Source organism: Motacilla alba, chromosome 5 (genome assembly GCF_015832195.1).
Source record: "Motacilla alba alba isolate MOTALB_02 chromosome 5, Motacilla_alba_V1.0_pri, whole genome shotgun sequence".
Taxonomy (NCBI): domain Eukaryota; kingdom Metazoa; phylum Chordata; class Aves; order Passeriformes; family Motacillidae; genus Motacilla; species Motacilla alba.
Window position 1 is genome coordinate 50,804,269 of NC_052020.1, and position 17,514 is coordinate 50,821,782.

General features: G+C 40.7%; 1 protein-coding gene across 1 annotated transcript; it reads left to right on the plus strand.

The window, feature by feature from the left end:
- Positions 1 to 1,696: 1,696 nt before the first annotated feature.
- Positions 1,697 to 13,582, plus strand: DLK1 (delta like non-canonical Notch ligand 1). Its single transcript, XM_038139595.1, has 5 exons — positions 1,697 to 2,046; positions 2,910 to 2,973; positions 3,410 to 3,540; positions 8,027 to 8,168; positions 12,458 to 13,582. The coding sequence occupies exons 1-5, from the start codon at positions 1,977 to 1,979 to the stop codon at positions 13,197 to 13,199; spliced, it is 1,149 nt and encodes a 382-aa protein (XP_037995523.1). The 5' UTR covers positions 1,697 to 1,976; the 3' UTR covers positions 13,200 to 13,582.
- Positions 13,583 to 17,514: the final 3,932 nt, after the last annotated feature.

A 17,514-nucleotide genomic window follows, 5' to 3' on the forward strand; every position in this document is an offset into this window, starting at 1 on the left:
CAGTTTTGAACAGTACAGCAGGTATTCAGTAGTTATCTCAGAAAATAGAAGAAATGTGTCATCATATGTCAGAGCCTCTATTTACAATGCAAATTAGAGAAGATAATTTGACAGTTATGAGTGTACGAATAAAACCTAAGAATTCTACAGATTCTTTACTCTTAAGGTCTGAAGAAAGAATACAAGGAGAAATTTCTAGGATAGAAGGCAGAAAGATTAAAACCTTTCTTTACTAGTTGGTCATGGTAATACTGGAATATCACAGAAATCACAGAATGCTGGGAACACTTTTAACTACCCTTTGGTAGTTATCTTTTGGTCCAAAAATGCAAAAAAGGTCTAACCAGGCAGGGCTTCTACATCAGCAAGCAGAGAACTTACCACCTAAGGGAAGAATAAGCAACCTTGGACCTATCAACACCAGAGTGTGAACAAATAACTAAGAATAAAAGCAAAGTGAACAGACAAAGAGCTGCTAATATTTACCCTACAGAAGCACAGGCTCACAGAAGGGCAGAGTAAAGGATTAAGCAGTCATCATTAGCACTCTACATTCTGTAGAGTGCCACTGACAATACCCCAGCAAGGCTTGGTCTGGTGAGCTGCAGCAAAAGCTGTAAGACAAAGTAATCTTTTCAAAACAGTAGATGTTTCAGTAAAAGGAAAGCAAGACAAGCAGAAAAGGCATGGATGCAATATGTGCCTATGGAGTCAGATAGGCATAGCTTATCTCAGATACCAAAGCTTCTGGAGGACCTAGAAGAAGCACTGTCTGCCTCTCACACCTCACTCCCTGAGGGCTCTCTTTTAACCCAGACCTCATTTTTCTACTCTTCCTTTTTCTGTCCTTCACTTCCTCCATTCTTGATTAAAACCAAAAGGCAGCATTGCTAGCAGCAAACTTTTTCAACTGAAGTGACATCACTGTCTTGAAATGCCACTACATGGACAATCTGAAGCTAATGAGCGCTTTCCAGTTTGTATTTTCAAGCAGGTAATCTTGAATTAGCCCATTGTAGTTTTCTTACCATAGTATCCATCTCTAGTTGCTTCACGTAAAGGCAGGCAAATTAGTAAATGAGGTCTCAGGGAAGAAAGCACTGCATCAGCAGGCAGAAAACAGGACCCTCAGGAATCCTAAAAACCTTCTTTAAAAGAAAACAATGAACGAGAAGGAACACAAAGAATAAGAAATAGCCAGTCTATTTCCTTAAGAGACAGCACAAAGGAAGAATTAAGAGATACAAAAGAGAAATGTACAGTCACAGAACAAAATGCTGAATTTAAAGTGCCTTGTGGTAAAAGTAATGCTTTTTCTTGATTTGTTCCGTGACTGCTAAAGGTACATTTTGGGGCATTTTGGTGGGGTCTTTTTTGAATTCTCAAGCCTCAGAAACAGAACAGTATTATACTTTCCCTGCCATCGCTGAGTCTTTCCTGAAAGTGTTGGAGCTCTGATGGGAATGACTGAGAATTTAGACTTCTGAAGACAAGCCCCAAATTATGTCTTTGCGGACAGCCAGACAAAGTTTCAAGGAGACCAGAGGCGTGCTTAACACTCCCCCTCGCCCCAGACCTCCCTTCTCCCGCGCCCCTACAGGATTCCACCCCTCGCCCGCGGCAGGGGCTGAGCTGCTGGAGGTGCTGGAGCTGCTGGAGCTGCTGGAGCTGCTTGGAGGTGCTGGAGCTGCTGGAGGTGCTGGAGCCGCTGGAGTAGCTGGAGGTGCTGGAGCCGCTGGAGTAGCTGGTGCTGCTGGACGTGCGCTGCTCCCCGGCGGCGGCGTTGGCCGGGGGCTGCCCGGCCCGGTGGGCAGCTCCCCGCCCGCGGGTGGAGGCGGGCAGCCCTCCCCGCCCTCCGTCCCTCCCTCCTCCCGCCCCGTCCGCCGGAGCCCGGCGGCGCTGCGGGCGGGGGCCGCCGCCTTGCCGGCCCCGCGTCCGCCGAGCCCCGCGGGGAGCGGAGCGGCCCCGGCCCGGCCATGGGGCTGCGCGCCGCCGGCATCCTCGGCTGCTGCTGCCTGCTGCCCCTCGTGCTCCCCGCAGCCCCAGGTAAGCGACACCGGCACCCTCTGCCCGCCGCGCTCCGCCGGCGCGGGAAGTGGCGCGGGAGGGGAGAGGGGAGGCTGCTTGGGAAAGTTTCGGGAGTTTGCCGGGGCCGCCGGGCAGCGGCGATGACGGGAGCACTCCCGGAGTCCCTCGGCGGCAAAGACATCCCCAGCCCTCGCTCCGGCCGGAGATGCTGGTGTCGTCGGGAAGCTTTTCCTTGGCAGCGGACGGAGCGCGTTTCTCCCGGCGTTGGCGCAGGGTGTCAGAGGCTGGCGCGGATCTTTCAGAGCGATGCTTGGTGCAAATGCTTAAGCAAGCAAGCAAACAAACTGCCGACTGAGAACTCTTCTCCTTAATTTAAGTTATTTATGCATGATTTAATGAAAATAGTTATTTTCATCCGATGTAGGGTTGAAGTGAATTCAGCACTTTTATTGTAAGTAGTTTTAAATGATTTTTTTTTTTCTGACTAAAAGTACTTCTGTGTTTCAAGTAGTTCTGAAACAATGCATTTGGAGTGGCATGTCGTGAAAAACCATCCGTGAATCTGCTCTGACATTGTCCCTTTAAAATGGTGTGTAGGTATATTACAGGCACTTTTGGTGTGCTAAAGTAACTTTGTAATCTTTTGTGATTAATTCTGTACTTCATTTCACTTACCCTATAGGAACATTCTATAACACGTTCCAGATTAGGTTAATTTAAAATTTTACAATGCAATAATGTGTCTGAAGAAAAAAGAAAAGGAACATTTTACAGTCTGGGATTTTTCAAAGCATTGTAATGTGTATAGGATATGATACATGTGTATAGGGATTTTTTTGTGCTGATTTTTCTGGTTTGATGTCATAAATCTCTTCTTCCAGGCGTGAACTGTAAAGCTGGCTGCCATCCAGAGAATGGATTCTGTGAATTTCCCAGTGAATGCAGGTAAAAAGATCTGTCATACTGGGGTATTAACACAGGAGTGGTCAGCTTCAATAATTCGTAGTCCTGGTAAGAGAGATAGCAACTGAAATGGTTTGGTCTCTGAAAATATGGAAAATATGCTGTAAGGAAACAGCACTCTATTAGGATACAGTAACTGGAAAGCATGGATATTTAGATACCTGTTTAGTTTAATTTTCCAGTATGAAGTATATACATTGATTAGTTGGGATTTTTTTCTTGCTGAATAAAATTATTTTCTTCACATAAACGGCTTCAAGTATTCCAGAAGCACCAATGGTATGCTTTTATTCAAATAGTAAAATTTGGTATGCAGAAGTTTTTTTATTGTGCATTTGTGAACCAAAAAGGGGGAATCATTATAATTATGTTTATTAAAAATAAACTCTGTTTCTGTCTTGTCTTTTATCTCTTTCAGGTGTCAACCTGGTTGGCAGGGTGCACTTTGTAATCAGTGTGTCCCTTTCCCTGGGTGCTTGCACGGCAGCTGTGCCAAGCCCTGGCAGTGCATCTGTGAGGAGGGCTGGGTTGGCAGCCTCTGTGACATAGGTTTGCACATCCTTTTCTCTCCTTGAATGAGTGAGGGGAAGCAGCCCCACCTGGTGTTGGAGACATGCAAAGTCCTTCTGGAGAATTAATTTTAAAATATTGAATGTTAGCTCCAGATAATGAGGAGATTCTGGGCAGCAGCACATAAACCTTGAACTTCCATAATAATTTAGGCAGAAGCAATGCAGTATGTCTTGTAATTTGGCATATATGTGAGCCAAGTGTAAATTCATAATATTTTAAACAGTAATTATCAGGGACAAGGCCAACAAACAACTGCTCCCTTCTTGTCACGTAAACCCTTCTAATCAAAATACAAGTTATCTTGTATATATTTAATAATTTAATAATTTTAAATATTTATGTAGCACATTTTATATATATATGTATATATATAAATATATAATATATATATATGTATATGCTATTTTCTTAGTACTTCTTGAAAGGAAAACATTGTGCTTATTTTTTCCTTTACTTAACCCGGTGATGATTCAGTGAAGTAACATTACTATAGCTGAGAAAAAGCTCTTCCTGAACAGGCTGCCATTTCCCCCTCAGGTCTGAGGGAAAAACACTGCTCCGTGTGCACTCTCTCACCCTTTGCCAGTCAGTGTCAGGCAGCTTAGCATGAGCAAGCTGAAGAATTGGCCTTTGTTGAGATGGTTTCTTTTGGCTGACACAGGCAAAAGTTCAGTCAGAGAGATCTGATGGGACAGAAACCACATGAGCATCCAGGAGCGTGCCCTGCTCAGCCCACACAGCTGCAGCTGTGAGAGGACCAGCATCCAGGGCCTCGTTTTCTCTTTGTGCTTTTCAGGCTTTTGTTGGTATATGGTTTATAATTTACAGAGCATGCATGAGATCTCCAATACAAAGCCGAAGTGGTGATTGATGACAGATTGAACCGTGTAAGATTTTCAAGATAACTAAAAGAATCAGAAGGTTTTAGGTAGGTCACTTCCTTGCTGTGACATGGAATCCTGTGACAGGTTCTCAGGTATTCATTTACTCATTTACTCATCAGGTTTTGCAGCCTGCACTCACTGGCTGCACACATGAGCAGAGAGAGGCTTCCTAAAGTCACTCCTGGTATGTTTGCAGGAGGTGTGGTAGCAGTGGTGACATCTGTGGTGCAGATGTGACTCTAAACTCTCAGATGTTGTTCTGGACACATCTCACAAATGTGTTTATACCTGAGACAGACACCTAGATTCTTGTTACAGTTAATGAGGAGGAATGAGTCCTTCTCTGATCTACAATCAGAGATTTCCAAAGCTGCTCAGAACAATCCCCCCTCTGCCACCTCAGGAGGCTCAGTTCTGTTGCTTATCAGTGAATACAAAGTTCCACATTTTTAAAGGTAGTATTTTCACAGCTACTTCTAAAAGCTTTAATTGCATAGCGGAATTTTTTAGTATTAATATATTTTTGCAATTCTGAGCCTTGCAATGTTTGCAATTCTGAGCCTTGCCCTCTTGCAATTGCTACTTAGGATGCAAAAGAATGCATTGAAAATTGAACGCACATCTTTATGAAAAAACATTATGTTAACACATACTCATTAAGGTAGTCCTACAATATCAAAAAGGGTATCCCTTGGTTAAGTGCAGGAACTATTTTTTCTTTCAACCCTCAGAGTGATCTCAGAGTCTTCTTTGCAGATCCCCATGAAGCTGCTGAGAATTTTCAGCCAAAAGGATATGTTGATAATCTTTCATCTCAGTGGCTGTACCTACTCTAAATGCATTTTTTGCAATAAGGGATCAGAAGGGTGCTCCTCCTCAACTTCTTGCTACTGGAAAGTTGATAGAAATTGTTATCCTGCCCCAATAAAGCACTGAAACCTCAAATGAATTATTGCTCAGCCCCTGATCCCATCATCCTCTGCCAAAAGTTGGTGTCAGTTTCCTGCCTGTATAAAGTCATTACAGGTAGCTACAGTGAATTTATAGGTAACATTAAATGAAATTTGATCAGGTTAGGAAACAGTAAGGAAAAACCTAGAATGGAAAACTGTGGAAGGATCTGAAGTCCATTGGCCACTACAAAAAACTGAAATATTTCTAAAACAGAGATACAGTCTTAGCAGTCTATTCACTTGCTAAGCGTGGCAGGAAAAAAGATGATTTGGACTGGTGATGATACCTCTTTGTTTTGTAGAAAAGTTAGAATATGTATATGATCTCCTTGCTTTGATCATGGAACTTCCTTTCTGGAGTAGTTGTAGATCACCCACTTGTTTGCTAATGCCTCTGATTGTGTGGCTGTTTTTAATACAGGCAGCCTGGTTTTCAGTTCAGGCCAAGAATGAACTTCTTAGTAATTTAGAGACATGCAGGTTATGGGTTGGGCTTGGTCCACTGTAAACATGTAGGGCAGAATCAGTGGAATCATTTGTGACTATTATTCCATGATTATTTGTGACTATATGTCCATGCAGTCACATGGACAGACAAGGGACTTGAAGGAAAACTTCTGTGAGATGGTCTTGGTGTTAACACTGCTGGTTAACCAATTTGCAATGGAGCCTGTCCAACAGGCTCCATGATGCCATGGCATCTTTTCATCTTGTGGAAACACAGCCTAGCAATCCAGTGTGTGCACCCCTGAAACCATGCTGCACAGCACAGAGTTTCCCTCTGCAGCTGATATACACTGCACAGTACAGGACCCACATCAAACACTGACCATAACAAAGGGAAAATCAATTGAGTCAATTTGTTTCCAGGAGAAAAATGAGAGCCCAGTCAGAGTGTTTGATCCAGCTTGCTAAATCAAATCTGTCAGCCTGTCACCCCCGACTGTGCCTACACAGTCTTGTTAGCAGGTCCATGACCTCCTACTGGAACCCTGGCCTCAATTTGGCTAAAAAGCCAATGTACAGTGGGAGCTGGGAGTAAATTGTCCTACTTGTCACCAGAGTGCTTTGCCAAGGCGACGTGTTGGCAAACTCATCAGAGAGTACAGGTGAAGTCTCTAATGCCTGTGCTATGAATGCATGAGACAGCGGCTGAAAATTGTCGTGTGACAAACTACTGCTGAGCATGTCTTCCTCATAAAAACACTCAGTGATTGCTTCCTGCACTGCAGCATGACAACTTCTTTTGATGGAACTATTAATTATGGGTAATATGATTGAGGGCACTCATAATATATATATAAATGTAACATCCTGTTTTTGCATTTTCATCTCAGTTACCACTTGGGTTGCCCTTTTGAGAGATAAAATAAAATAGAGGAAAGAGGATAATTGAGGCTATTTATGTATTATGTTTTAAAAGAACCTGGCACAACACCCTTTTAAGATGTATTTTAAAATAAATACCTGGCATCAATTATTGACAGTAATGTATATACACATATATACATATCTATTCATATATGTATTTCAGAGAGTTTCCATGCTGCTGCATCAAAGTTCATGTTTTCTCCTCCATCAAAGTACACGCTTTATTAGCTGCCTTTAGAGTCTGTGAAAATATCTGGCAAACAACACTGCTTCAAAAAGCATTCAATATTATTTTGGTCCTTGTAAAAATTGGAGTTTATACTCAAAATGCATGCTAAGTTGTCTTGCAATGAGAACAGGCTAATGCATTAGGAAATAGAACCTTTTTTCCAGGGAAGATTGTATTTGAAAGCTAAGGCTGTTGCTTTCTGTGGTTAAAATTTTGCAGCACCTCATGATATTATCTAAATTTCATGTTATGCTGTGGGAAGTAAAATATAAATGCCCTTAAATCCCTTTTCATCTTCTTAGAAAGTAAGTATATGTATATATGAGGCATCAGATACTGTCCAGTCAGCACTTCTCTGCAGCTGCTGCAGTAGCTTGCTAAAATATGCACTTGTTTGTTTATTCAGTTTTAATTATTTTAAAAATTCAGTAATCATTTGAGTGGGAAGTGGCTCAGCAGGGCAATTGCAAAGAAAATGAGACGTGTGACTTTGGGCCCAGATGTCATACAGTTCTGTGTTCTGGTACAGTTATACAAGGGTTGAATGTAGCCCAGCCAGAAGATAAAATTTTCACAGGCTTTTTTGGTAAATTGCTGATCTCTGTTTTTAGGAATCATTTGTTCATAACCACATAATGGTATGGACAGGGAGGAGGGAGAATTCACCATTCCTGATTGCTTTATCAGAATTCTGCTCATGGAGAAGCCAAGATTGTGAAAGTATGGCTAGACTATCCAGAAGTTCTTTGTCCCATACTAATATTTTATTTCTAGTACTACTTATTTATAGAATGGAACAATTGAAGCACGTTTTGCAAACTGGAGCTAGAAAGAGAGAAATAAGCTGAAATTGTTGCAATAGTCGAACCATCTGAATTCCAATTTAACAAAGGGGGGAATAGATCAGAATTTATAAAATGCAGCATGAAGTATTGTTAAAGCTATATTTTATTTGAAGTATTGTATACCATTTACTAACTCTTTCTCATTAGATTAATCAAGCCCTGTTGGGTTTTTTTAAACAGATATTCACCCATGTTCAGCAAAGCCCTGCACCAATAATTCAACGTGTATAGAGACTGGTGATGGAGGATATATTTGTCTGTGTGCTCAGGGATTTACAGGAAAAAACTGCCATCTCAAGAAAGGACCCTGCATTATTAATGGGTAAATATTGATTTCTGACATGCTTTTAAAATCTACACTTCTATTATTCAGAATTCTTTGATAAGTGGAAGTATATCTGTGTTAAAATACACAATGCTTCTGATAGTTGCTGATATTATCAAACTTTACAAATCTGATCTATTAATATTGTAAAGACTTAACAGATTATCAGTGTGGCTTTCTGTGCACTATTTGAGAACTAAAAGTGCTAATTTGCACATTTTATTGTGGTGAATTTATGCCTTCTCATGATTTTTGTAAACAAACTTGAAGTGACTCCCATCCTGTGTTCTCACCTCTAGTAAGGGATAATTTATACACAGCCCAATAAGTACAGTAGTTAGCACAGAAGCTGTCTTCATGAAAACACCTAACCCACCAGTCTGTCCTTTTTCCTTTTTTCTTGACCAACATATGATAATATGCCCATAGGCATATTAAGAGACAATCTCACTTCCATCAGAGCAGGGAGACCATTGCTCTCTATTCTTTAAAAGAAATGGGACATTAGGAACAGCAGTGTCAGTAGGTTGAGTAAGGTGATCCCTCCCCTCTGCTCAGTCTTGCTGAGGCACATCTGGAGGGCTGGATCCAGTCCTGGGCTACCCAACATAAAAAGGACACAGCCATACTGGAGTGAGTCTAGTGAAGGGCCATGGATATGATTAAAGAATGGGAGCATCTCTCCTATAAAGAGATACTGGGAGCTGGGTCATTTAGCCTGGAGAAGAGCAGGCTCTGAGGAACTTGTCCATTGTGTATGGGCACCTGATGGGGGGAAGCAAAGATGACAGAGCCAGACTTCTCATAGAGTTGCTCAATGAAAGGTCAAGAGGCAATGGGCACAGGCTAAAGAACTTCCAGAAAAGTCACTAGTAGAACTGCTTGAAAAAAGGAAGACCTTTCAGTCTAGAGAAAATGTGAATTTGGGTTTCTGTTCAAATCTAGAAGCATCTGCTGTCTTCTAGCTTATCACAGTTCTGATCCCATAAGCATACAGAGTGCCTTTATGGTTTATACAAACTTGATAAAACTATCATCCTAAAATCACAGTTTTCTTTTAGGAGATTGCCTTCCCTATCTCTATATGGATACCCTCTGGTTCTCTTTTTGCTCAGTGATAGATAATTATGAGTATTCAGATCTACCTTACGACTGAATCTTCCTAAAGACCTGTACACTCTTGTTTAAGGAACATCTCTCACTCTCTCTGGCAAGAACTGCCATTCTTTCACAACTTCATGTCAGTAGAGTTTTTTTGTCATCACCTGTATTTGTGGGATACTCTCGCATTTTTTTTTCTGGGTTTACTTTCAGCCTCTAAGATGGCTACTCTCATTTGCCTATTTTTCTTCATTGACAGCAAGGAAATTTAAGTTCCTTGAAAGAGCCAAGACTCAAATCCAAGCTACTTGCCTAGTATGGGGGATGTGAATAGGTTTTTCTGATTTTCACCTGTAGACCAAATATTTCAGTTATTCAGTGTGGACATATATACTAGTTATCCCAAAAAACAGGTGAGTTCCAAAAATACAGCATCTACAAAATAAAACAGATTAGTTCCATGTACTTCCTTTAACACCTTATGGTTTTAAATTGTTGAAACTCCTTTTTTTTGTGTTGGCACTCTGTTTTTGGACTGAAGGCTGATGAACTATCCTGGAAATAGTGAACAATTTTACTAAAGAAAGCAACATACATGAAGCAGTGATTATTTTTCTCTAGGAAGCTGTCTTTTTCAGGAAAATTAGAAGCAGTCTCTGCAAATCTGCATTTAGTTCAAAAAGACAACTGTTTTCAGCATAAGCACTCCATGTCTGCTAATAATTCACAGTCCACCAGAGAGTGCATCCCACATTGTAGAAAGACACCTCATCAGATGGTGCCATTTCATTCACATCTCAGTTCCTCTCTACCTCAGTGGTAATGTTAAGCATGTTGATATTACTGAGCGTTACTGCTGGCTTCTTAGTTAATATTCACAGATGGAACCAGGACAATTCACAAATCAAAGTCTTTATTCTAGTCTGTTTACATGTATCTGCATTAGTGACCTCTGTGTGATGTTTTGAGGTTTCTGCTTTGAAGCAGAGCAGTGCTTTCTAAAAGAAACCAGACTATCTGGGAAGCAAAGAATGGTATGGAATGATTCCTACAACTAACCCTTCATGTACTACACTTGGCTGTGTTTAATGTCAAAAATGCAAAGTAGAAGAATTTATTCAAGGAAATTAATAATAAGGCTTTATTTATTTACACATATTTAAAATAGACAAATGCAACTCTGTTAGTAATAAATAAGAAAAGTTTTCAAAATCCTACATTTTTCTCCTTAACCTTTTTTATTTTATTGTTTTACATTTCTGAAAATTTCAGAAAAGGAAAACATTTCAGAACTTATGTTCTCCAACAACTTCTTCCCATTTCCGTAGAAAGTACTGAGATTCAACCCAGCCATGAAGGTCCAAACTTCTACACATTTTCATATCCAAACCAGCTTGTCCAATTCTCCATGGGACCTGCAAAGCTAAGGGAGGGTGCTAGGTTCTCCAAGACAGCCTTAACCACTGAAGGACTCTATAACTCCAATTTCCATATTTTGCTTAAAAAGACATATATTGAAATTAATTGTTGAAATAATTAATATGTTGAAATTCCTTACCTCAAGTAATTCCTCACCTCAAGTAATTCCTCAAATTATCACTAACCATGTCTATGTCAAAGCCCAGTTTTGCTTTCCTAACTGCTCCCAGACTTCCAATATGTTCTTTTAGTGCTTTTTTACCCAGCCAACATCTACAGAAGAGTACTAGAGGACAGAGCAGTTAGTGTGGAAGCTGCAGAAAACAGACAGATGATTCCTCTGCCAGAATGTTCAGTCTCTCCTGATGAGTGGCTGCTGAGTGTTTTGGTCCCCAGTAAAGCCAGAGGTGCTTGGAGCAATCTCTCCCAAAGGTAGTCCCAGAGCAATGCTGACTAGCCCAGCCTTGTTCTGACCTGCGATCAGGGGCCATTTTTAGTCAGGAGCTTACACCTCTTTCACAGTCATCTCAGCCAGACATCAACAGATCTTGTAAATCTCTGTGTCCCACCATGGAATTCCATAACAGCCTGTTGCTACTGACTGCTGCATATGTGAAATGTCTGTATCTAAAGTTGCAATGTTCATTACCCCTGGGACTTTGCCCTGGAAGTGGGGGACCTTAAATAACAGCTTGGACTTTTCAACTGTGAGACAGTACTGTGCTGTATGTCTTCAGGGATACGTAAGTATTCAGAAAAGTTTTGTTGTCAAAGAGGCTTGTCCTAAACTTTGCCTAAACTTTCATTTTTTACAAAGTGAGTTTTAAAAGCTTTGCCGATATGTGATGAACTGCCATGAAAGTGGGGTTTGAGGTTTATTTGTAAACCTGGCATGCAGGGACCCTTGTCAGCCAGCAGGGACAGCTAAAGGACCACTTTACACAGATCCCCTGAATTGGCGCATTAGTGCCAGTCAGTGATGGCCACATCTTTTGGCATTACATTCAGTAAGGCACAGTTGCATTGTAAAGATAGAAAAGATCTCTCAGTAAATTTATGTCGCCTAAAACATATTATCAGGCTACTAGTTGGGAAGTACTAAAAGAGTTTGTAGAAATACTTGGGTTCCTATGGTCCTGCTCTCACATTACAGCTGTCTTTGCCCAGGCTGAAATTCTCTCATTGATATTTTTGTTATAATTGTATCTATCAAAAATTTTGGCTAAACAGCAGTTTATGGGAAATTATCTGTTTGCTTCTAAATTGTTTGTGTCATGGAACACAGACAGGCAGAATAAAATCAGCTTTATGCGTAGCTGCTATGGCACTGTTTTGCTCTGCCAATACAATATATAGATTATTTTAGGAATAATCAGGTAGAAAGGAAGTAGCTATGGCTGCTTGTGTCTTTGTTCTTTCTTGTCTGAGTAGTTGCTCAGCTAAGTAGCTTCAAGCATATAAAAATAGTTAAAATCTTAATTTGAATAAATGTTTGAAATAATTTAAAATTCCTTCACAGCTCATTGGGTTGAATTTATATACTGGTGTACTAATCCTGCCCAAAGGGTCAGCAGAAGATATTATAATCTGTACTGACAAAGCTGTTGAACAAACTCATTTTTTATTCAGCTTCACTGACTTCAGTGGATTTGCATTTGGAATTGGCTCTTCTAAAGAAATCCAGTTCTTTTTATTATATGAAGTGTTTCCTAATAGTTTCTTCCTTTGGACTTCAATTTTGTCTCTGTGTTTGTTATGTATCCTAGTTCTCCCTGCCAGAATGGAGGAACATGCATTGATGACAATGGTTTTGCACCCCATGCTTCCTGTCTGTGCCCTTCTGGTTTTGCTGGCAACTTCTGTGAAATAGATAGAGACGACTGCGAATCCAGCCCGTGTGAGAATGGAGGAACATGCACAGATGTTGGTGTGGGTTTCAGCTGTTCTTGTCCCCATGGCTATACAGGAAAGCTCTGCAGCAGCCGTGTTGCGTTCTGTGCAAGTGGCCCATGTGAGAATGGAGGGACTTGCAGTGAGCATCCCCAGGGAGGGTTTGAGTGCATCTGTACACCAGAATTTGTTGGCGTGACCTGCAAACACCCCAGCAAAAACACAAGCCTCTCTGGAATGAATATGGAGACAAAGCATATGCAGAATTACAAGCCACCCTCAAAAGCTCACCATAGATCAGTGCATCAACAACAAGAAATCCTGAAAATAACAGTGAAAGAAACAATTCAAAATGCAGATCCCTTACTGAGTAGAAGCCAGGTGATATGTTTTGTTGTGCTGGGCTTGCTTACGTGTCTTGTTGTCTTGGGTACAACTGGGATTGTTTTTTTTTCAAAATGTGAAATGTGGCTCGCTAATGCCAAATACAGCCATCTCCTGCGCAAGAAAAAGAACTTTTTTCTGAAGTCTAACAATGGGGAAAACCTCTCAGTTAATATTATCTTCCCAGAGAAGATCAAATTGACTAATTACACTAAGAACTACACTGCCATCTAGGCCCTTGAAAGCCAAGCAGCATCTTGCAACTTTTCATAGCAATATGTAAAATTTATTGCCTGTGTTTGGCCTCAGTATCTGTGTGTATATTTGCTGTAAATTGTTCTGAGTGATAATGAGATAATGAGGAAATGTGATGTATTTGTCTTGCTAAGGATTTTTTCATTCCCCAAAATAAAAGGTAAAAAAAAAAAAGGATTAAAAAACAAGGAATGTTATTTTAATTTCTCGTCAAGGCAGCTACCTTTTGTAAAATAAAAAATAACTTATCACTTCAACTGTATTGCAGCTTTCTCGTCTTGTGCATAGTTCATTTGGCAAGTACAGTACTTGCAAATTACTCAGTAATGCTTTTTTTTTTAATAAACAGCAGTTAAGGGCTATACTGGTTTATTTATTCATTTCTAAACCTTACTCTACAGCAAGGCCTGCAACAAGTGTCCATGCTGAACTCCTTTGCTATCTGATAAAGTCTTTAGAAATTGCAACCCTCAGGAGCAAATTCACACTGATATCTCACCTATTCAGTCAGTGTTGCTATTTTTACATGCTTGTAAGAGAGATTCTATAGAATCTTAGAGGTCTTTGGGATATTAATTTCAGGTTAAAGGTCTCTCGCTTGAAATCCTGCATCTATAAATTGTTCTATTTATCTATTTTAAAATGTTAAAAAGGTGTTCAATGTCTTTCTTTTTAGAGACCTAGTAGAGATTAAAGGATCAGATTCTGACTTTTCTATAAATACTCCTTTAAGACCACTGCTGAGTGAAGTATCCTTCATGACTGTGTCATGTGGAGAAAGGAAAAGATGTCACGTGTCACCTGAAATAGGACAGCTGCTTTTAATTCTGCACTTGTGCTTTTTCTGTCACATTTCACGGAGAGGACAAGGTTTTCAAGAATCAAATGCAGCAGCGGCCAACAGGCAAAGGGTCACGAAAGCCATAAAATTGTCAGGGGCCTGAGGGCAATAGGAACTCTTAACCTCCCTGAGGAGCCTCTCCTGGGGCTCTCACCCACCTCCTGCCCACAGGACCATTTTGGGTCAGCCCAGTTCTGCTGGTTCTGGTCTGAGCTGGGCTGTAGCCATGCTGGGCTCCACCTCTGCCTGCACTTGGTCCTTGGACTACCTACTGTGGGTAGCCCATCTGCTGAAAGGACCCTTTGGACCTGCGCCCCAGCCCTGTCTCTGGCCTTGTCTGATTTTGCTGCTGCCGGGAGCCCACGGGTGGCCCCTGGGGCTGGTTCAGCTCCTGCTGTGTCTGGAACTGCCAATGGGCCCCGTTACCAGCACCAGCTCCAGCCACGTGTTCAGCTCCTGAGAGCCTGTGGGGTTGGTGGGGCCATGGGTCTGTCTGTCCCACCCTGGGCATCACCCTCCTGGCCCTCCCAGCTTCTTTTCCTAAATGGCCAGCCTGATGCTGACTGCTCCCTGTAAGAATCAAAAGAAAAAATCCCACCAAAACAACAAAACCAATCACTTCCCACAGCAGTGCCTAAAGGTGTCTTTAACTGCAGTTTTGTAACAATTTATTTCCCCAGCCACCCTAGATAGGAGCGATTAGCAGCTTCTTCTCAGCTCTCATAACTATGCTATTCCCAAATCCATTAACAGCTGCTCAATTAAAAAAAAAAAGCCTTAAAGTGCATACATGGCATTATAGTAGGATTTCTTTTGTTAATATCTCTCTGAATAGCTACAAGTATATAGCAAGTTTGCTGTATTGTTGATAATATTTGTACATATCATAGTATTGTGAGGTAGTGCTAAGAGGAAAAATGGTGCTCAGATACTACTGTGGAAAGTGTTGAATTCCAGATAACAGGGTGAAAATTTTAAATGAAGATGCTCCTTCTCAAAGCTCGTATTGGGAAGACATTTATCAAAGCTAGCAACTGTTCAGTCAGCTGTAGGGAAATTTGAAGAAGACTTAGAAACCCATGAATGTTGAATGTAAAACCATGGAACCCATGCATGATGAATGTAAAACCAGGTAAGCAGAGTTGAATTTCAAGCCACAAAACCTGAGTCTTAGGAGTTGACACACTTCTTTTAAACCAATATGTTTTAAACATATAATTCAGTATTGTGCATTTTAGCATTATTAGAAATATGTTAGGGTTTAATTCGGAGACAACCAGAAACATGCATAATTCCATTGGGTATCTCACTGCTTTGATTCAAAACCAGTTACAACTTTAGGTATCTGCTAGGAGTCAGCAGTTAAATTCCTGAGCTGCCTGTACACCTTCCCCAACCCTTTGAGCAGAGGCTTCCTTATCCCTTACAGCTTGGTCTGCTCCAGAACAGAACAAGGCTTTAAGTAACAAAGCTTTGTATTTTAAACATACAAAACATAGGAAGTTATAATTCATATTTATAAACTGTCACCATTTTTTATTTGGCCATGGTGACCCAGTGGACAGTTTCTCCATCACAGTGCATTTCTTCATATGGTAGACAGAAGAGCATGTTTAAAAAAAAGTCATTTGCACAGCATAAAAAAAAAGAATAGATTTCGACTCTTAGTATCCTTCCTATCACTGGTGGTCTATTGTCCCGCTACCTTCTCCAAAGGGAAAAAGTGTTACCCTAAGCATGAAAGTCTGGAGAAAATAGTAACTGTCTTTAGCTTCTTTGTACCAGGAAAGAATTAAACATGTTTGTTTCTTATATTTGTGCTGTTAGTGTAGTGAATAGCTCCAAAGCCTTGTCACCACACAAATGACAGACAACTGGGATGATTAAACAGATTATGGATCAGTAGCCTGCAACAGGTCTCCAAAGAAAGAAGTTTAAAATAAGCATTGTGCATAAACACTGACAAAAGAGCAAAGAGAAGATAGAACATTGATACCAGCTCAGTTATATGTTAATTCTACGTATGTTTTATCATTGGACAGAGTACAACATATCTGATACCCTATTGCCATGGGTACCAACCTATGTTGCCCTGTCTCACATTTTGATTTCTGAAGGTTCTCCTTTGATCAAGCAATGATGCCTCTGAGACTCAAACTCACCTGTCTGCCTTTTTGCCTGTGTAAACCAAAAAATAAATAAGGACAACTAGGCTGAGGGATGAGTTAGAACAGTGGGACACTTTGTTAAGGGCATTAGCTCCTTCTTGTCCCCAATGCATGGGGGCATGAGGGAAGATATTATTTTTTTAAACACCTCCCTTTGAGCCATCTTAGCCTCTGGACCTATTGTTAACAAAAAAAAAAAAAAAAAAAAAAGTTGTGCCACAAATATCTGGTTTTTTGAGATAGGTCATGGATGCTTTTCCAGTTTGGTTTGATTGTTTTGAGCTTGTTTGGGTGGGTTTTGGTTTGGGGTTTTTTTGAGGGGGAGGTGGGGGTTTCTTTTTTTACCAGGAAGGAGGAAAAACACCATGGTGGGGGAGAGGTCTGTCTGCTGCAAAAGTAGAACATATGAAGTAGCAATCATTGAATTCTGGAGAAGGATATCTGAATGGTGAATACATACATGGCTTTTCCTTTTAGTGCTATTCTTTATGTTGGCCCATAAACCAGCAATGCATGCATTGCTTTGGATCAATGAGGATTACATCTGTAAGTGCTAAACCATCTGCTGATGATAAATCCACAGCAGCCCAACTAGTTTGCTCTTCGAGGTTGATAGCATGGGGTTCTGTTTTTGAAGAAATCTTTAGATCCAGGTGGACCACAGTATTCCTATTTAAAACAGATCTTCAACCTTTGAGAGTGAAGCAGCGTTAAGGACTTGGCTGCAGGAATATGTACAAACTATCCCTGAAAATAACAGGGCAGTTTGCACTGGCCCAGTACAATATTTTTCACAACTATGTCATTCCCTCTCCAAGTTCTCAAATTTGCCTTGGCAAATTTATTTACTATCACAGCCTTAAGGGCAAAACAATTTGCTATAGACATGGAATACTTTTTGTTTTTATAAATACAGGACCTTCCTGGCAGAACTACATGTGTATGCATCCAGAGAACATGAAATCATTGCACATGTACTATACATACATTGTGAATTTTCCAAAACACATGTCATTTACTATGCATTTCTTGTGAATGAGGCATGGACAAATCCTGTGTTCCTGGAAGTCGCACAGCCTAGGAAAATATCCAGTTATGCCTGGCTTAGGTGGAAGAAATATTGAGAGAAGATTTTTGTAGTTGCTCAACCCATATTGGAGTCGGCACTTGAGGTCCACAAAGACAGGGCAGCTTTGTTGCATCTCTGTGGCCATTAAATGAGGGAAGCCCAGAAAATTTACTGGGATTTTGTCTGTTTTAACATGAAGTAATATTTTGAAGTTTC